Source organism: Dendrobates tinctorius, unplaced genomic scaffold (assembly GCF_039654945.1).
Source record: "Dendrobates tinctorius isolate UK_male_01 unplaced genomic scaffold, ASM3965494v1 ptg000055l, whole genome shotgun sequence".
NCBI lineage: Eukaryota > Metazoa > Chordata > Amphibia > Anura > Dendrobatidae > Dendrobates > Dendrobates tinctorius.
This window is the reverse complement of record NW_027361723.1, coordinates 6,014,778-6,037,497: the sequence shown is the minus strand read 5'-3', so window position 1 is coordinate 6,037,497 and position 22,720 is coordinate 6,014,778. Positions and strand designations below refer to the sequence as shown.

At 46.8% G+C, this 22,720-nt stretch overlaps 1 protein-coding gene across 1 annotated transcript in view; it reads left to right on the top strand.

Annotated features, from left to right (window-relative positions):
- LOC141091673 (ubiquitin carboxyl-terminal hydrolase CYLD-like) overlaps positions 1 to 17,045 on the top strand; it is a 32,987-nt gene extending 15,942 nt beyond the window's left edge. Inside the window, exons 5-15 of the mRNA XM_073577363.1 lie at positions 1,177 to 1,370; positions 1,753 to 1,915; positions 2,094 to 2,229; positions 2,453 to 2,563; positions 2,998 to 3,089; positions 3,900 to 3,966; positions 4,501 to 4,633; positions 4,717 to 4,825; positions 13,516 to 13,634; positions 14,841 to 15,048; positions 15,754 to 17,045. Of these exons, the coding sequence (XP_073433464.1) occupies positions 1,177 to 1,370; positions 1,753 to 1,915; positions 2,094 to 2,229; positions 2,453 to 2,563; positions 2,998 to 3,089; positions 3,900 to 3,966; positions 4,501 to 4,633; positions 4,717 to 4,825; positions 13,516 to 13,634; positions 14,841 to 15,048; positions 15,754 to 15,938 (1,517 nt within the window). The 3' untranslated portion in view covers positions 15,939 to 17,045. The remainder of the gene's footprint in view (positions 1 to 1,176; positions 1,371 to 1,752; positions 1,916 to 2,093; positions 2,230 to 2,452; positions 2,564 to 2,997; positions 3,090 to 3,899; positions 3,967 to 4,500; positions 4,634 to 4,716; positions 4,826 to 13,515; positions 13,635 to 14,840; positions 15,049 to 15,753) is intronic.
- The last annotated feature ends 5,675 nt before the right edge of the window (positions 17,046 to 22,720 follow it).

Sequence of the window (22,720 nt, the reverse complement as noted above, 5' to 3'; positions counted from 1 at the left end):
GTCGAGCATGCCGAGTGCAACTCTCTCCATAGTCGCCACTTCACCAAGCCATGCACGCACTTCCCGCCGACACCATAAACTGCGACTCCTCCACGCCATGCCAGCAATTCCTGCAGAAACCATTAGCTGCCACTCGTCTCCTCTGGCTGACTGCGCAGGACTCCTCTTCAGCTCCATCCTTCCACCAGGCTTTCACAAACTCAGAATCAATCAGTATCACCAGCCGTGATTGCACACCCTGAGACTCAATTATAGAGCCCCACACCTGATTCATAATTACATGCACATTAAACCTAAAGTGCGATACCACTAACCACCACCGGGGACAGTCAAGTCACTTTGGCAACTTGCCAAAAGGAAAAAAGTTCACTCTGTGCTTTTAAAACTGTCAGATCCACTTCAGATCATGACAACAGGGTTTGCAGACCGGTCACCATTCTGGTCGCTCTTTTCTGAACTTGCTCCAGTTTGTTGATGTCTTTTTTAAAATGTGGCACCCAAAACTGGACACAGTATTCCAGATGAGGTCTGACCAAAGAGGAGTAGAGGGCAATAATGACTTCACGTGATCTAGACTGTATGCTTCTGTTAATACATCCTAGAATTGCATTTGCCTTTTTTGCTGCTGCATCACACTGTTGACTCATATTCAGTCTGTGATCTATTAGTATACCCAAGTCTTTTTCACATGTGCTGTTGCTTAGCCCTATTCCTCCCATTCTGTATATGCTTCTTTCATTTTTATTGCCCAGATGTAGTACTTTGCATTTTTCCCTGTTAAAAACCATTCTGTTAGTTGCTGTCCACTTCTCCAGTTTATTTATATCTTTTTGAATCTTCTCTCTCTCTTCTCTAGTATTAGCTATCCCTCCTAGCTTTGTGTCATCAGCAAATTTAATCAGTTTATCCTCAGTTCCTTCATCTAAATCGTTGATAAAGATGTTGAACAATACAGGGCCCAGGACAGAGCCCTGTGGTACCCCACTTGAGACATTCTTCTAACTGGATGTGCAGCCATTTACGACCACCCTTTGTCAGGGGTTCCTCAGGGGCGGTTCTTCCCAGGGCTGATATGGCTGTTTGTATTAATAACCATAAAATATATTTGGGAATTGATCTCCTTTGAGATATTTTTGGCATTACATGTCGGCAGCTTCTCGTCTGTTTTGCTGGTAGGTCCTCGGAGCCAGGTGCTTGACGAGATGTCTCCAGGTAAGGAGGAGCCCGGGAAGGTGAATGGTAATAAAAGGCACCTGGAGGTGGACTCTCTTGTGCAGATTCAGTATAATGAAGGGGAGCTGGCCTTCGGGATGATCCGGTGGTTGGGATACCTGCCGCAGATGGACGATTTAATGGCTGGAGTGGAGCTGGTAAGATCTGTATTTATCGCCTTCATCTCCAACAATGCTTCAGGGACCTGGAAAGAGGACGGCTCACTGCCTCCCACCAAGACTAACATAGTGCCCTGCTATAATACTGTAACTCTGTCTGTGACCCCCCCCCCCATATTGTCAATAAACGTCTCTCCTGAAATACTCTGCTGCTGAGTCCTGCTCCTCTCACGATCTGTGTGTTTCTGATATGATCACCGTAGTCCACTGCTGAAATACTCTGTGCTGCTGGGGTCCGTGCTCCTCTCAGTGTGATTCCCAGTCTGTAGCCTCCTCCTTTTCCCATTTCCTCCTGACGTGGACGCACCTATCGTTGCTCCTGTGCAGATAAATCCTGACCTTATATTTCCTGGTCCTGCAGGAAGAAGACAAAGGATACAACGATGGCAGCTGGGGCGGGCACCGATATTTTTTCTGCCCACCGAACAGGGGACTTTTTGTAAAGTTAAAGGTGTGTCAGCCGGACACCCGTTTCCTGTCCAGTAAAGATTCTCCACCAAGGAGCCTGAAGAGCCCAAAACACAGTGAGTTTACTCATCCACCGACACACAGTAACAGAAGCCCTGCTGTACCTCCAGTAACCTGTCACTCAGAGTATCTGGTTCTGTGGTGTCACGTAGTGTAGTGACCGCTACAATATATACCCGCAGTATGTAGCACACATACGTCGCAGGTTACAAGAATTCTTTTTTTTTTCCCCAGATAGAAATGACAGTCGCAGGATTCCAGGGAAGGTTCCTCCTCTGCAGGGCACGGCGGCCGTGGATATATTAGAAGGAGATATGAAGGGTATTCAAGGTCATTGCAATTCCTGCTACATGGATGCTGCACTTTTCAGGTAGCTCAGGGGAAGGCAAAAGTGCATCACTTGCTTAAGGTAACTTGTGGGCGGTTCTTGGCTGGCCGGGTGCTCCTCAGGGGAGGGGCAAAGCTGCTAGACATAGCAGAGTAGGGAAAAATGGAAATAATGGTTAATAAATAATAGGAAATCTTCCATAGATGGAATCTGCTTTGACAGATGTCATTAGTTTGTTCTTTTTCTTTCTTCCTACGGTTTGCAGTCTCTTCTCCTGTAGTTCTGTGCTGGATTCTCTTCTGTTCAAGCCTTCTTCTCTTCCTAATGGAAAAATCCAACAAACCCTGAGAGAAGAAATTGTTAACCCCCTGCGCAAGTGAGTGAGGAATTTAATGATTTTTCCTTTCTTTGTGCGGGCACATTAGCAGATTGAGAATAATAGAAATTTACATTTTACATCTTTCCTTTATTTTATTCTTTTTAAAGAAAAAAAAAAAAAAGATTTAAAACTATTTTTGGGTTAATTAATTTTAATCCGAGCCTAATATAAAGTTCTGCGACTTTCTTCCATACTTACATTTTCAGTATTTCCTGTGCTCAGAATCTCTGCTTGCTGTCAGTGATCGGGAACGTACTTGGTTACATCCAGATCCAGAAATATTCGTGCAATGTGACGATAAAGCATTATATCGTCAGCAGGTCGGGGGCACAAGAAAGTGGCCGAACGTCCTGTATGAACTGACCTTAGAAGACCTGACAGATGATTGTACTAGTGAGATATTTCCTATAAAGCCGCTTCGTCCCTTACAGGATCGGCTACGTGTCAGCGGACAGTGTGATGAACCTGCGCCACCAGCTGATGGAGGAGAGTCAGTGCCCAAGCTTCACCACCTCCGAGAAAGGTATAATCACTGCTGTAAGGTCACCATTATAAGGCTTGTATGGCATACTGTATACCCCAGAGCTGCACTCACTATTCTGCTGGTGCAGTCACTGTGTGCATACATTACATTACTGATCCTGAGTTACATCCTGTATTATACTCCAGAGCTGCACTCACTGTTCTGCTGGTGCAGTCACTGTGTGCATACATTACATTACTGATCCTGAGATACCTCCTGTATTATACTCCAGAGCTGCACTCACTATTCTGCTGGTGCAGTCACTGTGTGCATACATTACATTACTGATCCTGAGATACCTCCTGTATTATACTCCAGAGCTGCACTCACTATTCTGCTGGTGCAGTCACTGTGTACATACATTACATTACTGATCCTGAGTTACATCCTGTATTATACCCCAGAGCTGCACTCACTATTCTGCTGGTGCAGTCACTGTGTACATACATTACATTACTGATCCTGAGTTACATCCCGCATTATACCCCAAAGCTGCACTCACTATTCTGCTGGTGCAGTCACTGTGTACATACATTACATTACTGATCCTGAGTTACATCCTGTATTATACCCCAGAGCTGCACTCACTATTCTGCTGGTGCAGTCACTGTGTACATACATTACATTACTGATCCTGAGTTACATCCTGTATTATACCCCAGAGCTGCACTCACTATTCTGCTGGTGCAGTCACTGTGTACATACATTACATTACTGATCCTGAGTTACATCCTGTATTATACTCCAGAGCTGCACTCACCATGTATTTTATAATATTATGGAAAGTTTATTTCCTTTTTTCCTTCTTAGATCCGGAGGAATTCCTCTCCCTCATCATGCATCGTATCCTGGGGACAGATCCTCTCTTAAAGCTGCAGTAAGTTTTATGGTAGCATAGAACCTAAGGGGTAAAGTTTTTCCTTGTCACTTTCCGTAAGGAGAGACCTTACCCCTTAGATCTCAGTCTTAGCCTCTCACTTAGCCAAATCAGATCTCATACTTTGCCCTGATGAGGGGCAATAACCCGAAACACAGTGTCTGAATATTTGGCTGATTTTGGCTTTTATCCTAAGTCCTATTGCAAAGCTCGTTAATTGGTCGATATTGACTTCTCATAGGTGGCGCTAGATTTCCTCTCTGAAGGCAGAGGGGAGTCTGAGAGGACCCTGTACCCTTTTACCCATCAGCCCGACTATCATCCTACAATGACCAGAACTTTAAGGCAACGTGTGGTATGTTACAGTTGTATCCAGTCTGGGTGTCTCAAAGCTGGATACAATTGTAACAAACCATCAGCAATGAGTAGTGAGGTCAGAACAGGTTTGCATTGATTATATACTAGCAGAGCTCTTGTACTGTGATTTCTATGGAGAAGCCCTTTAAGGATCACTTTGGTTTCTGCTCCCGGCAGGTCCGAGGGTCAGCGGGTTCAGGAGTGTCACTACCATCAGATCTTCATAGAGAAGCAGCAGGAGATGACGGTGCCCAACGTGCAGCAGCTCCTGGAGCAATCCTTCCATCACTCCCAGCTGAAGCTGGCGGAGGTGCGATGGGGAAGGTGTCGGTGCATGAGCGCAGTCGGTTACTCTCTGTTATCAGCCATGTTTAGAGGCTTTCTCCTCCATAGGTCCCGTCCTGCTTCATTATCCAGATGCCGCGGTTTGGGAAGGAATACAAGATGTTCAGTAAGATCGTCCCGTCTCTGGAGCTGGACGTCACCGATCTTCTTTCTGACAGTGAGTGCACAGCGCTGCCGTGTCCGTCATAGAAACATATAGTCCTGGCGCCTCCTCTATAATCACTGAGCTGATACACTGTAACAAGCAGGCAGCTGTGAGAGCAGAACGAGGCCGAGAGAGTCTATCATCTGCAAACAAAAAAGTAACACATATAAATACACATATCAACCCCAAGAAGAAACGGTGGTGGAATGATGGAAATCACCGGACGGAGACAAGTTATCAGCAAATGGTGAGGAGTGGAAACAAAATGTACAAAACCTCTGGATTTCTGAAGTCTGAGCCTGGGGCAGAACTCGTGGCACTTCCAGCCTCGGCTGCTGTCACTGAGGATGTTCATCGATGTGCTAGATGGGAGACGAGTCCGGAGACGCTGCAGCCACGAGGGCAGGTTTAGGCCACACAGCCGGCTCACAGCAGCATCAGCAACGTGGCCTTGGGTCCTTGAGTTGAAGAACGGGTCCTGGGCCGTCTCAGAGAAGAGGCCGCACTGCTCGTTCTACGACCAAAACAATGTAACGCCGAGATGTTGGTGCGCATGGCTACCGGATATTATGACTCCAAAATAATTCTGGCAGTAGGATGGGTGCGGTGTTCCCTCATGAAAGCCTGGCATTATAGTGCTGTCCACTTGGTCTCCAGGCCAATCTCTGGCTATCATTGTGTCCAAGTCAAAAGTGAGACTCATTAAGTGGATCAAACGAGCCTCCGTTGCTCCATACCAGCCTCTGTTGCTCCATACCAGCCTCTGTTGCTCCATACCAGCCTCCGTTGCTACATACCAGCCTCATTTGCTCCATACCAGCCTCCTTGTTCCTTTCCAGCCCCTATTGTTCCTTTCCAGTCTCCATTGTTCGATTCCAGCCTTGTTGCTCCATACCAACCTCCATTGTTCCATTCCAGCCCTCATTGTTCCTTTCCAGCTTCCATTGTTCCATACCAGCCTCCATTGTTCCTTTTCAGCCTCCATTGTATCATTCTTGCCTACATTGCCCCATTGCAGCCTCCATTGCTCCATTCCAGCCTCCTTGTTCCTTTCCAGCCCCCATTGCCGTCTCGCTCTGCACCTTGATTGCCTATGGGATCGGTGGTGTGCGGTCAGTGGACACCTGTAGTCGGATGTGTGGCTCCATAGCCCAGCCTTGTCAGACACCTCTGATGGTTTGTGTAGACCCTGATGTCTTGGGCTCTGTGTGTGGCGTCAAATCTGACTTGTAATACAGAATGATGGAAGCAGCGATGTGTGTCCCAGGAGACGGCCCAACCAAACAATCCCCGACCACATGCTCCTTGTTCTACTGTGAGCCGCCTGCGTTCCCTGAACATTCTCCCGCTGGCTCTCTTACTAAGAACATCGGGGACTCCATGAAGCACATTCAGGACAGCAGGACCTTCCTCAGACTCCCATTAATAACACCAGTGACGTCTCCATCTTGTCATTTCCATCAGTACGCCACTGTTCCCTCTTGGTGTGGTAATCTCAGTGTTGCGGAGAACATGTGGCCACATGAGGGTCACCGCGGAGTGTGGCCATAGTGGGATCATAAACCATGACGGTTCCCATCAGATTCCAGGGCCCTCCGTAAAAATAAGGCACTTCTTCCCCTGTCCGTAAAATAAACAATGGCGTCTCTGGTGGGTTTTTTTGAAGCTGGAAAGACTGAATTTATCGCCCAGGTACAGTTCACAGTGAAGGCAGCTGATGGACGTCACCGAGGACGTATCACTAATAATCCTAATGGTTATTATGGTCATCGAATGCACCCGCAAAATAAACCTTGTCTTCTCGTGATCTTTTGAGAAGCTGTCCACAAAAAAGATAACCAAGCTGCTCTCCCTGGTTCCCTTCACTGAAAAGAAATGTGTCCATTCACTGACAGCAAGCAGCGACTCCTCTGATAAATCTCATCATTCGGGCCTAGTTTCCAGCACGAGGCCTAGTTCTGTGTTGCCCTTAGCAACCAATCAGAGTTCAGCTTTCATGTACTTAACAGCTCTGGTAAAATGGAAACTGCGCTGTGATTGGTTGCTATCGGCTACAAAGACTGAAGGGCTAATGTCTGGATCTGGGGGAACAGTCGCTGTCGTCTTCCGGGAGCTATGACTTTATTTCTCCACCGGCGTAACCAAGTGTGCACTTGTGTCCTTTGTGGGATGAATTCTAGTTTTTAAATGATGACATTCACATATAAAGCTTTAATTTAGCAGCACAAATGACCTGTTAACATGATTTCTCAAGTCGCCATGATTCTGACGATTCCAAACTGACATATTTTTTTTGTAATATGTTTTAGGTACTTAAAAAAAATTAATGGGAAGGAAAAAATTATATCTATACTATATACCTTATGTGTGTATATATATATTGCTGTGTATATATGTGTATGTATGTATGTATGTGTGTGTATGTGTATGTATGGTATGTGTGTGTGTGTGTATGTATGTATGTATGTGTGTGTGTGTGTATGTATGGTATGTGTGTGTGTGTATGTGTATGTATGGTATGTGTGTGTGTGTATGTGTATGTATGGTATGTGTGTGTGTGTATGTCCGGGATTGGCATCCGCACCGTCGCAGCTACAGCCACAACATTATGCACAGTCACACGTCTGGACCCCGAGAGCGTCCTAGGCTATGTTGTGAGGCGAAATTTTAACCCCGCGCGTTCCAATTCACCAAACAATTTTGCCCCTATCTACATAATGGCGAAAAAGTGTGTGCGCGTCAAGCCCCGCCCCTCATTATGTCACAATGGTTGACTATGGAATGGAGGATGTGTGATGGGTATATGGGCACTGGACTATGGGATGGAGGATGTGTATGATGGGTATATGGGCACTGGACTATGGGATGGAGAATATGTATGATGGCTATATGGGCATGGGACTATGGGATGGAGGATGTGTGATGGGTATATGGGCACGGGACTATGGGATGGAGAATATGTATGATGGGTATATGGGCACGGGACTATGGGATAGCGAATATGTGTGATGGGTTTATGGGCACGGGACTATGGGATGGAGGATATGTATATGGGCATGGGACTATGGGATGGAGGATGTGTGATGGGTATATGGGCATGGGACTATGGGATGGAGAATATGTATGATGGGTATATGGGCACGGGACTATGGGATAGCGAATATGTATGATGGGTATATGGGCATGGGACTATGGGATGGAGGATATGTGATGGGTATATGGGCACGGGACTATGGGATGGAGAATATGTATGATGGGTATATGGGCACGGGACTATGGGATAGCGAATATGTATGATGGGTATATGGGCATGGGACTATGGGATGGAGGATGTATGATGGGTATATGGGCACTAGACTGTGGGATGGAGGATATGTATATGAGCACGGGACTATGGGATGGAGGATATGTATGATGGGTATATGGGCACGGGACTATGGGATGGCGAATATGTATGATGGGTTTATGGGCACGGGACTATGGGATGGAGGATATGTATATGGGCATGGGACTATGGGATGGAGGATGTGTGATGGGTATATGGGCACGGGACTATGGGATGGAGAATATGTATGATGGGTATATGTGCACGGGACTATGGGATGGAGGATGTGTGATGGGTATATGGGCACTGGACTATGGGATGGAGGATATGTATATAGGCACGGGACTATGGGATGGAGGATATGTATGATGGGTATATGGGCACGGGACTATGGGATGGCAAATATGTATGATGGGTTTATGGGCACGGGACTATGGGATGGAGGATATGTATATGGGCATGGGACTATGGGATGGAGGATGTGTGATGGGTATATGGGCACGGGACTATGGGATGGAGAATATGTATGATGGGTATATGGGCACTGGACTATGGGATGGAGGATATGTATATGAGCACGGGACTATGGGATGGAGGAAATGTATGATGGGTATATGGGCATGGGACTATGGGATGGAGGATATGTATGATGGGTATATGGGCACGGGACTATGGGATGGAGGATATGTATGATGGGTTTATGGGCACGGGACTATGGGATGGAGGAAATGTATGATGGGTATATGGGCATGGGACTATGGGATGGAGGATATGTATGATGGGTATATGGGCACGGGATTATGGGATGGAGGATATGTATGATGGGTTTATGGGCACGGGACTATGGGATGGAGGATATGTATATGGGCATGGGCCTATGGGATGGAGGATGTGTGATGGGTATATGGGCACAGGACTATGGGATGGAGAATATGTATGATGGGTATATGTGCACGGGACTATGGGATGGAGGATGTGTGATGGGTATATGGGCACAGGACTATGGGATGGAGGATATGTATGATGGGTATATGGGCACGGGACTATGGGATGGAGGATATGTATGATGGGTATATGGGCACGGGACTATGGGATGGAGGATATGTATATGGGCATGGGCCTATGGGATGGAGGATGTGTGATGGGTATATGGGCACTGGACTATGGGATGGAGGATATGTACAGTGGGGCAAAAAAGTATTTAGTCAGTCAGCAATAGTGCAAGTTCCACCACTTAAAAAGATGAGAGGCGTCTGTAATTTACATCATAGGTAGACCTCAACTATGGGAGACAAACTGAGAAAAAAAAATCCAGAAAATCACATTGTCTGTTTTTTTTTCATTTTATTTGCATATTATGGTGGAAAATAAGTATTTGGTCAGAAACAAAATTTCATCTCAATACTTTGTGATATATCCTTTGTTGGCAATGACAGAGGTCAAACGTTTTCTGTAAGTCTTCACTAGGTTGCCACACACTGTTGTTGGTATGTTGGCCCATTCCTCCATGCAGATCTCCTCTAGAGCAGTGATGTTTTTGGCTTTTCGCTTGGCAACACGGACTTTCAACTCCCTCCAAAGGTTTTCTATAGGGTTGAGATCTGGAGACTGGCTAGGCCACTCCAGGACCTTGAAATGCTTCTTACGAAGCCACTCCTTCGTTGCCCTGGCGGTGTGCTTTGGATCATTGTCATGTTGAAAGACCCAGCCACGTTTCATCTTCAATGCCCTTGCTGATGGAAGGAGGTTTGCACTCAAAATCTCACGATACATGGCCCCATTCATTCTTTCATGTACCCGGATCAGTCGTCCTGGCCCCTTTGCAGAGAAACAGCCCCAAAGCATGATGTTTCCACCACCATGCTTTACAGTAGGTATGGTGTTTGATGGATGCAACTCAGTATTCTTTTTCCTCCAAACACGACAAGTTGTGTTTCTACCAAACAGTTCCAGTTTGGTTTCATCAGACCATAGGACATTCTCCCAAAACTCCTCTGGATCATCCAAATGCTCTCTAGCAAACTTCAGACGGGCCCGGACATGTACAGGCTTAAGCAGTGGGACACGTCTGGCACTGCAGGATCTCAGTCCATGGTGGCGTAGTGTGTTACTTATGGTAGGCCTTGTTACATTGGTCCCAGCTCTCTGCAGTTCATTCACTAGGTCCCCCCGCGTGGTTCTGGGATTTTTGCTCACCGTTCTTGTGATCATTCTGACCCCACGGGGTGGGATTTTGCGTGGAGCACCAGATCGAGGGAGATTATCAGTGGTCTTGTATGTCTTCCATTTTCTAATTATTGCTCCCACAGTTGATTTCTTCACTCCAAGCTGGTTGGCTATTGCAGATTCAGTCTTCCCAGCCTGGTGCAGGGCTACAATTTTGTTTCTGGTGTCCTTTGACAGCTCTTTGGTCTTCACCATAGTGGAGTTTGGAGTCAGACTGTTTGAGGGTGTGCACAGGTGTCTTTTTATACTGATAACAAGTTTAAACAGGTGCCATTACTACAGATAATGAGTGGAGGAAAGAGGAGACTCTTAAAGAAGAAGTTACAGGTCTGTGAGAGCCAGAAATCTTGATTGCTTGTTTCTGACCAAATACTTATTTTCCACCATAATATGCAAATAAAATGAAAAAAAAACAGACAATGTGATTTTCTGGATTTTTTTTTCTCAGTTTGTCTCCCATAGTTGAGGTCTACCTATGATGTAAATTACAGACGCCTCTCATCTTTTTAAGTGGTGGAACTTGCACTATTGCTGACTGACTAAATACTTTTTTGCCCCACTGTATATGGGCACGGGACTATGGGATGGAGGAAATGTATGATGGGTATATGGGCACGGGACTATGGGATGGAGAATATGTATGACGGGTATATGGGCACAGGACTATGGGATGGCGGATATGTATGATGGGTATATGGGCACGGGACTGTGGGATGGAGGATGTGTGATGGGTATATGGGCACTGGACTATGGGATGGAGAATATATATGATGGGTATATGGGCACGGGACTATGGGATGGAGGATATGTATGATGGGTATATGGGCACGGGACTATGGGATCGTGGATATGTATGATGGGTATATGGGCATGGGACTGTGGGATGGAGGATGTGTGATTGGTATATGGGCCCTGGACTATGGGATGGAGGATATGTATGATGGGTATATGGGTATGGGACAATGGGATGGAGGATGTGTGATGGGTATATGGGCACTGGACTATGGGATGGAGAATATATATGACGGGTATATGGGCACGGGACTATGGGATGGAGGATATGTATGATGGGTATATGGGCACGGGACTATGGGATCGTGGATATGTATGATGGGTATATGGGCACGGGACTGTGGGATGGAGGATGTGTGATGGGTATATGGGCACTGGACTATGGGATGGAGAATATGTATGACGGGTATATGGGCACGGGACTATGGGATGGAGGATATGTATGACTGGTATATGGGCACGGGACTATGGGATCGTGGATATGTATGATGGGTATATGGGCACGGGACTGTGGGATGGAGGATGTGTGATGGGTATATGGGCACTGGACTATGGGATGGAGAATATATATGACGGGTATATGGGCACTGGACTATGGGATGGAGGATATGTATGATGGGTATATGGGCACGGGACTATGGGATCGTGGATATGTATGATGGGTATATGGGTATGGGACAATGGGATGGAGGATGTGTGATGGGTATATGGGCACTGGACTATGGGATGGAGAATATGTATGACGGGTATATGGGCACGGGACTATGGGATGGAGGATATGTATGACTGGTATATGGGTATGGGACAATGGGATGGAGGATGTGTGATGGGTATATGGGCACTGGACTATGGGATGGAGAATATGTATGACGGGTATATGGGCACAGGACTATGGGATGGCGGATATGTATGATGGGTATATGGGCACGGGACTATGGAATGGAGGATATGTATGACGGGTATACGGGCACACGACTATGGGATGGCGGATATGTATGATGTGTATATGGGAACTGGACTATGGGATGGAGGATATGTATGATGGGTATATGGGCACAGGACTATGGGATGGCGGATATGTATGATGGGTATATGGGCACGGGACTGTGGGATGGAGGATGTGTGATGGGTATATGGGCACTGGACTATGGGATGGAGGATATGTATGATGGGTATATGGGCATGGGACTATGGGATGGAGGATATGTATGATGGGTATATGGGTATGGGACAATGGGATGGAGGATGTGTGATGGGTATATGGGCACTGGACTATGGGATGGAGAATATGTATGACGGGTATATGGGCACGGGACTATGGGATGGAGGATATGTATGACTGGTATATGGGTATGGGACAATGGGATGGAGGATGTGTGATGGGTATATGGGCACTGGACTATGGGATGGAGAATATGTATGACGGGTATATGGGCACAGGACTATGGGATGGCGGATATGTATGATGGGTATATGGGCACGGGACTATGGAATGGAGGATATGTATGATGGGTATATGGGAACTGGACTATGGGATGGAGGATATGTATGATGGGTATATGGGCACTGGACTATGGGATGGCGGATATGTATGACAGGTATATGGGCACTGGACTATGGGATGGCGGATATGTATGATGGGTATATGGGCACTGGACTATGGGATGGCGGATATGTATGACAGGTATATGGGCACTGGACTATGGGATGGAGGATAATTATAATTTGTTATAACTAACCACAGTTAGTTACTATGCCCGGGCAGCGCCGGGCTCTTCATCTAGTATATATATAATACTCATTTTCTTTGTTTCACCACTTTCTGAGTGCCGTGACTTTATTTTCCATGGATCTGTACGCTGAGATGTAGCTTTCATGATTTCATTGGTAAAATTTGGAGGTAAATACAATGTTTTTTGGTTTCTTTTTATGGCGAAGGGTTTTAATAAAAATCCCAAAATGCGAATATTTAATTTAAAATAATAAAATCTTAAAAAGAAAACAACCTAAAAGTATTCATCGTCCTCAGGATCTTAATCACCGGCAAATTTGTATTAATCTTAGTCAGTGTGAAAAGTGAACAATAAATTATAGAAAAAAAAAAGAAAAAAAAATTTAAACTTATTCAGAAAATTGCTTCTTTCAATATGAGAAATAAAAACTAAAACCAAATGATCTGGTTTGGAAAGGGGCCGTGTTACTTATGGGTTAGTGGAAACGTACGATACATCAGAGATCGACAGCACTTTACGTTGTATGGGGACCGCGTTACAGCGGACGCCCCTTTCGTGGTGGATTCGCCGCCGGTTTTCCCTCCAGATTTGCATATAAAGGGTTGTCGTCCTCTGTGTGTTGTCAGGTCCCCGGGAATGTGTGGTGTGCGGGAACCTGGCCACTCATGAATGTGCCGAGTGCTTCAAGGACGTCATCCTCTCCGACCACGGCCTCAAGCAGTACTGCCTGGTGTGCAGTAAGCAGGTACTATATGCACGCAGGGCGACCGGTGTGTGAAATAGATGGTAGCGGACCTCCAATGCTCCAGGTGGTCCTTGCAGAGGTGATCATTGGAGCTGTTCAGTATAGGGTGTCCTGTTGGAGTACATGGGGAATAACACGATTTCTCGACATTATATGACCTATATCCTGCATTGTTCACCAGTTTGCATCTCTAATTTTCCAGTTTTCTCTGAGCTAGTGGGTGGAGATGTCTCCCGTATATTGCATACACAGATATGAGAGGTTACCACTCTCCTGTCTCTATGTAACACATGTCCAGAAGCCGCAGCATTGAGGATGTTACAGAGCAGAAATGAGCAGTGTAGCTGTGAATTTAGCTCTGGAGAGAGATTAAATGGCAGGACAATGGAGAACATTATACATCAGTCCTGAGCAATGTAGCTGTAAATCCAGCTCTGCGATGAGGTAAAACACTTACTAGAATGCAGTAGCAGCATGGAGAACATAGATCCCTGAGGAGTGTAACAGTGAATACAGATTTGGATTGAGATAAAACACTTACTAAAATGTAGCAGGTGCTTGGAGGATATTTTAAAGCAGTTCTGAGCAATGTAGCTGTAGTCCAGCTCTAGGATAAGGTAAAACACTAAAAAAACAGCTGTAGTTTGGAAGACATTATATAGCTGTAATGAATAGTATAGCTGTGAGTCTAACTCTGCGTGTAGATAAAACTCTGCCTAGAAAGCATTAGCATCACGGAGGACATTAGACTGCAATACTGAACAATGTAGCTGAGAATTAAGCTCCTCGATGACGTAAAACACTTCATAGAATTCAGCAGCAAAATGGAGGACAATGTAGGATTATAGGAGTGAATCCAACTCTGGATTGAGCTTAAACTCTGACTAGAAAGCGGCAGCACTGAGGAATTTATACTGCTATACTAAATAGTGTAGGGTGAAGATGAAACTGACTAGAAAGCAGCAGCATGTGGCTAATACTGCAGTAGCTTAAGAGTGTAGCTGTGAATCCAGCTCTGGGGTGAGATGAAACACTTACTAGAAAGCAGCCATAGCATATAGGACATTATTGAGCAGTGTTGTAGGTAGATACCCAGTAGAACTGTAGAGTGGACTGACCAAATAGTAACAGTAAGGAAGGTCGCAATGTGGACCCGTGGCGGCACACTAACGTGTATCACCAGGTCTCCTACTTTTACTCCTAAAGGTCCATTCTCATCACAAGAGGAAGGATCACAGACCCGTCCCTCTGAAGATCCCAGAAAGCTTCCTGAAGACGTCAACCAAGATCCCGCGGGAGACGCTGGAGCTGTTCGCGGTGCTGTGCATAGAGACCAGTCACTACGTCTCCTTCGTGAAGTACGGGGCGGAGAAGGGCAGCTGGATGTTCTTTGACAGCATGGCCGACCGATTTGGTGAGCAGGTTGCGATCACTCGATCAATGAGAATAACGTCGCATTCCACGCTTAAGGTATGTGCACACGCTGCGGATTCTGCTGCGGATCCGCAGCAGTTCGCAGACATTGTACAGTACAATGATAGCCAATGGGATTTCAAATCCGCAGTGCACATGCTGCAGATTTTTCCGTGCGGATTTGCTGCGGTTTTAAATCCGCATCATGTCAATTCTTTCTGCGGATTCCGCAGCGGTTTGACATCGGTTCCATTGTCCAGGTGTCAATCCGCAGGGGAAAACCGCTGGCAAATCCGCGTGGAAAAATCCGCAGGTGAATCCGCAGTGTGTGCACTCACCCTTAAAGGAGAACTCCCCTGAACTGTGTCTTGTCTCCGACTGCGCTCAGTGAGTATGAACAGTGTAATAACCTGACGTGGTCGTGTCATGTGGTTATGAGGGGCTTGGCTCGCAAGAAGAGAGTTCTGTGCGGCTGTGGGGTCATCACATTGAGATGACGACGGTTCCCATTCACTGACATCAAGCGGAGATCTAAAAATCCCAAGAAAACAAAGCATATTACAAAGTTGGAGAATTTTTCAATAACCCCTTCCAGCACTTCTGGAAACTTTCTGCCCGTGGGAAAGTGCTTGTAAATAGGGCTGCATTGTGCATTCTTATACATGTGGTGGAAGCCTGACTGCGCCACTCTTTATTGTTTCCGCAGGGAGTGAGAATGGCTACAACATCCCGCGAGTCACCCTCTGTCCAGAAGTGGCCACTTACCTGGCGGCTCCGCTGCCCGATCTCATGAAGCAGAATCCTCGTGAAATGAAAGGGGTGGCCAAGCGCCTCTTCTGTGACGCCTACATGTATATGTACCAGAGTAAGAGGATGGCCCTGTATAAGTGAGGGGCATCCGTCTGATGAAGGTGCCGATGGTGCCATCTCCTCCTGTCATCCGCTCTGCGGTGGGATGTATCGGAGGAATCCTCAGGAATCCTTCATTCTCAGGTCTCCTTCATCCAGATGTCAGCCAGTATCCAGGGCCTGAAGACTGGTCAACTGCTCCAATACTGGGATTATAGCACCACGGCCAAGAGGAACGGGGCGACCCGGCTGGGATGGATGTGCAACCCTGGCTGGGCTTCACTGAGGGATGGGGTGACCCTGGCTGAGCTCTACTAAGGGATGGGGCGACTGAGGCTGGGAGGGACGGGGTGACCACGGTTGGGCTCCACTGAGGGATGGGGTGACCCCGGCTGAGATGCACTGGGGAATGGGGTGACCGAGGCTGGGAGGGATGGGGCGACCCCGGCTGGGCTGCACTGGGGGACAGGGTGACCGAGGCTGGGAGAGACGGGGCGACCCTGGCTGGGCTACACTGGGGGACGGGGCGACCGAGGCTGGGAGAGACGGGGCGACCCCCGGCTGAGCTGCACTGGGGGACGGGGCGACCGAGGCTGGGACAGACGGGGCGACCCCCGGCTGGGCTGCACTAGGGGACAGGGCGACCGAGGCTGGGAGAGACGGGGCGACCCCCGGCTGGGCTGCACTGGGGGACAGGGCGACCGAGGCTGGGAGAGACGGGGCGACCCCCGGCTGGGCTGCACTGGGGGACGGGGCGACCCCGGCTGAGCTGCACTGGGGGAAGGGGCGACCGATGCTGAGAGGGACGGGGCAACCCCCGGCTGAGCTGCACTGGGGGATGGGGCGACCGAGGCTGGGAAGGACGGGGCGACCCTGTCTTGGCACCACTGAGGGACGGGTTACCCCGGCAGGGCCCCGCTGCGGTCGGAGGGGGATGTCGCATGGCCAGAGTCTTCTGATTTTTGATACAATGTCTCAGGGCTGTAACATATTTATTACAACGTGTCAATAATAGAAATGATGTGATTAGCGGCCGGCAGGGAACTTCCGATGATCCGGCATTCTAGGGGTCAGCAGAAAATGCGGTCAGAAGACTTTTCAGATTATTGGAACTTTTTTTTATTAAATAAAATCTTCCTACAATTGTCATGGTTTTATAATAAGAGTTCAGAAGCAATCTGTGAATGCTGGGACTTGTAGTGTTTCAGCATGGGTTGTGGATATTGTGCATCCAGTGCTTCTCTCCTTTGCCCTGCACCGTACATGTGCAACATGGGGATGGTATGAGAGGCAACACGAGGATTAGAGATGACTCCTATACTGGCTGACACCTAGATTCCACCGTCAATAGTGACAGCAGGGTCCTGAGGGGCTGCCATGGCAGAGGCCGAACCTAACGAGCTGCCAGAAAGTATCATATTGACAGGCAGACATAACACATTGCACCACAGAGGTAAAAAGAAAAGGTGTAAACATAAAAAAAAATTAAGTAAAAACGTCACTTCCACTGAGTCCTAACGAGAATTACTAGAAAAAGTGATTATTTTCAATTTTATAATTGGGATGCAATTCAGGTCTTTGGCCACCAGAGGTCAGTGCTGGTACGTGGGAGAAAATTGTGCAGGTAACTAATGTTGAGGAGCCCAGAGACTTTCCTAAACACTTTTTATTCGATTTGTTTGATGCAGAATGGATGGTATATACAATACAGAAGCGCTTGGGCTCCGGGTATAAATACGTCTTATGTGCCCTCTGCTGCTGCTCTTATCATTCTCATTCCCACTTGCATTTTGCTCCAATACCCAGCAGGGGGCACTGATGAGAACAGGAGATGAACTCTGTCCTCCGCCTTCACCTCCTGACTCACAAATGATTCCTCTATCTGGCTTTTTAATATCAGCTATGACCGGAGTTGCCCTTTAAGTGATGCCCCCTTTGGCCCCAGTGCCTCAGTACAACGGCGGCCATCGACTCCTACAGCCACTCATTGAATTCCATTCTACTTGCATTGACGGAGACGTCACTGGTGTCGGACTCCCGTATTCACTTGGCCGAGCCTCCAAGACACAAATCATAAAATGTCATCATCAATCGATTATTTACAGGGAGAACAATGGACCAGAAGGGGTTAACGATTGCGCAGCCAAGTCTTGGTACCAGCTGACATTGGGCTCTTAACCGGGTATTACCCCTATGTGGGGGAGAACAAGGGACGGTCAACATAAAATTTCAGGTGCAGAACTTGGGGCCAAAGCATGATATTGTCCCCTCTGCGTTCTTCCATGTGATCCGCTAACTGGATTTCTTGTTTGCTGCTTTTTTCCCACTCCCGCTGCAAGCTTTCCGCCCCAGGATCGGCTATTTACCTGCTTGATCCCAACCCTGCAGGCTGTAAGGATCACAAGGGCCACTTTCCCGTTGCTTTTATTCCTCCAGATGAATTAGAGTTATCATTTTTTCACGTTTTTGGCCCCAAAAAATGCAGAAAATAAAACATCCTTGATTTTTTTCAAGATGGTCATTTTGCAGGCGCGCCAAATTTACCCAATATTGCGCGCTCGGACGCGACTTTCATTGACAAAGTTGCTAAAAAAAAAGCCAAAAGTCTCCAAAATTTTGTGCAAAAATATTTCAAGTAGTTTTATATTTGTACAAATGTTACAAAATATAAAAAACAAAAAACTGCTAAAAGCGATGAAGACTCTTGGAATTCAGTTTTCTTTTTATACAATCACATGACATAATACCTGTGCGAGTTCGGGAAGTTTTCTCATTGTTACTTTCTGGCCCCAATTTAGAATTTGCGGGAATTTTTTTATCTTGCATGTTTCATCGCAATTTTTCATGGCAAATTCTGCAAAAGAACGCGCGCTTTTCATGGAGGTTGAGCCACATCAAAAATGCTCTTTTTTTTTTAAACGAAAAATGTTACAATGACGCAAACAACACAAACGTCTGTGTTTAAAATTGGTGATGTACAAAAAAAAAATAAAAAATTCTGACCCCTGGACGCAGACTGGGGGACATTGGTGAAAAAACTGGCTGCAAAATATCTGGAAAACCAAAACCTCGACCACAATGACGAACGGAAGAAAAAAGACAAACGAGTCAAAAATGGAGTTCAAGAAAGGCGCGACATAAAAGGAATAAAAAAAAAGGTGAAAACCTGCAAAAATTACACAAAAAGAGGCACAAATGCAACGATGAATCCGGAACACTGAGTGTCGGCTCTTCAGCGTTTCCAAGATCTCTGCTGGTTGTCAGTTCAGACTGATACATTGTAACAAACTATCAGCGCAGGAGAGAGATCTGTGTTTTTAGAGCACAGATGCAATTGTGACAAACCATCAGCTGAGAGCATCAAAGAAGTCTACACACCCCTGGCGTTTTTTTTTTCGTTCTGCAGCAAAACCTGATCTCTTGGCAGGAAAGAAGCTGCAGAAAAAAAACAGGTTTTGCTTGTTTTTTCTTGCGTTTTTTTGCGGCACTTTTAGCATGTTAGATTTGTCTCTTGTGCCTGCTGATAAAGTTTAGTGTTGGAAGAAAAAGTCCTATTAATGGAATCAGGTTTTGACACAAAAAAAATTCCAGCAAAACCTGATGTCTGCGTTTTTCCTGTGTTTTCTTTCAGCGTTTTTTCGCCACCCGTTCATTTCAATGGGTGAAAAACGCTGAAAGACGTGACGTGATCCATTGCACAATAAACCAAGCAAAGCACAAAATCCTGTGTACATGAGAGCTCTCAAATCTCATAGACTTTGATGATACAGAAAAAAACAGCTGAAAATTTGCATAATAAAGCATAAAAAACCCTGCTAAAACGCCGAGTGAGAACTTAACCTTAATGTCTCCCATAATCTGTACAAATTCATCAAGAAAGAAACTAAAATCATTTTGACGGTGAAAATAAAAATAGCTAAACTAAAATAATGAGGTTGCATAAGTGTGAGCACCCTCTTAAAATTGGGGATGTGGTTGTGCTCAGAATCAGCCAGTCCTATATCCCCCAATATTACATAGTAGTCAGCACTCACCGTCATTTACAGGGATTCTGATTAACATTTTCATATTTGCATTTTCACTAAAAGCCATGGTCTCTAAACAGCTGACAACACAACAAAGGATCTTATCATAGAAAGTTATCAGACAGGATGAGGTTCCTCTTATACCATGGAACTCGGTGAAGATGTAATCAATTCCAAAAGGTATGTTTTGGGCAAAGCCGACATTGTGTATTACCAGAAGATCACCATCCCCACAGTGAGGCATGATGTTGCAGTATTGTGCATCACCAGGAGATCACCATCCTCACAGTGAGGCATGGTGGGGTAAGCATTGTACATCACCAGAAGATCACCATCCCCACAGTGAGTCATGATGTGGCAGTATTGTGCATCACCAGGAGATCACCATCCTCACAGTGAGGCATGTTGGGGTAAGCATTGTTCATCACCAGAAGATCACCATACCCACAGTGAGGCATGGTGGGGGCAGCATTGTGCACTGAGGATGTTTTTCAGCAGCTGGAACTGGGGATTTAGTTAAAGTGGAAGGAATTGTGAAGAGTACAAATATAAGACAAATTTACATCAGAACCTTCTGGCCTCTGCTAAAAGGTGAAGATGAAGAGGAATTTTACCTCTCGGTGACAACGACCCCAAGAAGCCTCCAAATGACCAAAATAATGGCTTCACCAGAAGAAGTTCTGAAACAGCCGAACGTGAGCGCAGACCGGAACCCAAGGAACAATCTGTGGTGACCAGAAGAGGGCGCTGTACACAGAAGATGCCTCCACAACCTGACAGATGTGGAGCTGCTGCATGGAGGAGCGGGCAACGATGGCCAGTTCTAGATGTGCCGCGCTGATAGACCCCGACCCAAAAAGACTGAACTCTGCCAGAAACTCACCAATGTGTAAGGGTGTGCAGATTTATACAACCACATTGTCTTAGTTCTTAATGTTCCTTTATCTGCCCGTAAAGATTTCAGTTGAATGAAAGGTTGGCCGTACAAGTGGGAAAAGTTCTGAAATGATTATTTTTTAATACGACAGAAACCTAACAATTTAACAGGGGTGTGCAGACTTTTTATATCCACTGTAACTGGAATGCTGAGACGTACGACAAAAGAAATATATCTGACAGATTTGTCATGCACTCCCGCGCTCCGTCTCATTATAACGCGGCGTTTACGTGGTGGGGACAAGGAGCGACATTTTGCAGTTATTTTAAAAAATTGCTGCAAAAATGTTTCAGTAATACCGCCACTGAGGCAAAAAAAAAAGTGCCGCCACGTGAGAAGATCATGGCTGCAGCGTCCAGCATTGGAGGAGTTAATCGGGGTCCCTGGCAGTTCAGCAGCCGCGCACTAGATGGCAGTGTCGCTGTGCGGTGATGGCGGCGCCCCCCCTCCCCCGATCCCTCCGCCAGCAGTTTATAGCTGAAGTAACATTGTGTCACTGACAACATATGCTTGGTCATCAATTTTTCACAAGCCTCTGGGAAGAGCGTCTCCTGCGCGAGGCCCGATCCTCCGGACAGTGCTTCCTCCTGACCGGGCGCCATTTATAATACTGCTGCCATATATCGCTATTACATCAGTGACGCCGTCACCGGCGCGGGGAGGACAAGGACTTCATAAAGAACAGATTATTGGGGGAAATGTTAGAACTTCTTATACTAAAGTTTACATTAATTTTCTGAATCTGAAATCCTCCTTAAAGCAGTTTCGGAGCGGAGATCCCTATAACAAGCCGTCATCTTCTAGGACGCTGCTCTCTCTGGAGGACCCGGCTCATCGGAGCGTTACATACGCAGCCTATCGATATCAATATGGGTCGCCCTCGCACACCCAGGGCAGCGGGGTACTCGGTACCGGGCCGGGGTCAGGGTGGGAACGTGTGACAGCAGCGGTGACCCGGTCCGTGGCCCTGGGCGCCCAATATCAATGGCAGTGATGTTAATGGTGTTAAAGTTTATATGAATAGTTTGTGACGCCACCCGTGGTGTTTGGCAAATAAGATGTCGAGCCAACGCTGCATGCAGATCCGCTGGGACTGATGGTGTGGTGCAGCAGAGATGGTGTAGCTCCCCACAGGTGGAGCTGTAGTCCCAGGGCAGTGTAGGTGCAAAGGATAAGGAGAGGCGCAGAAGGGTATGGAGGCTGGTACCCAGGTGTAGCGGTGCTGGAATAACTGGAGGACACCAGAGTATGCGGTTCCAAAGCTTTACTCATTGTTTGCAGTTCACACTACTGCCTGCCTCCGTACTGTATTCTCCAGGTCAGGGCTCCAGCCAACCTCCAGGCAGGATAGGATTCTCCCCTCCACACTCCGCCAACATGTACCTTACTGAGCGACTCCTCCAATGCGCCTTTTAGGTGCGAAGCACTCCAGTACTTAGTTACCCTGGAATGCCTCTCTCTAGGTGTTCCTAGTCTTTACTTGTATGACAGACAGCTGTAGCCTGCTTCGGGGACTCCTCACTGCGTCCCGGCTCTCTATTCAGTTGCTGTTGTGTCCCAAGTCTATGATGGGAGCAAGGCGTTAGCGGCTCACTACTCCTCCGGTGTCTGTTGCCGGACATAAAGATCCAATCAACCTCGGGGACCGGGCCCCGGCCTTTGCGCTCTCTGGACTGGAAGGGTTCTCTCTCTTTGTTCAACCAGCTTCCCACCGTCCTTCTATTCTCCTTCGTTCCGATCTGTTCTATCTCTAATGGAATCTGTAGTCTCCAGTCTACGTCTCTTTCTCCTTCTCTTCCTTCCCTAGGGAGCTCGTTCCACTAAGACCAGTCCTCAGCCTCTCCTGACTGACTGCCTTCCTC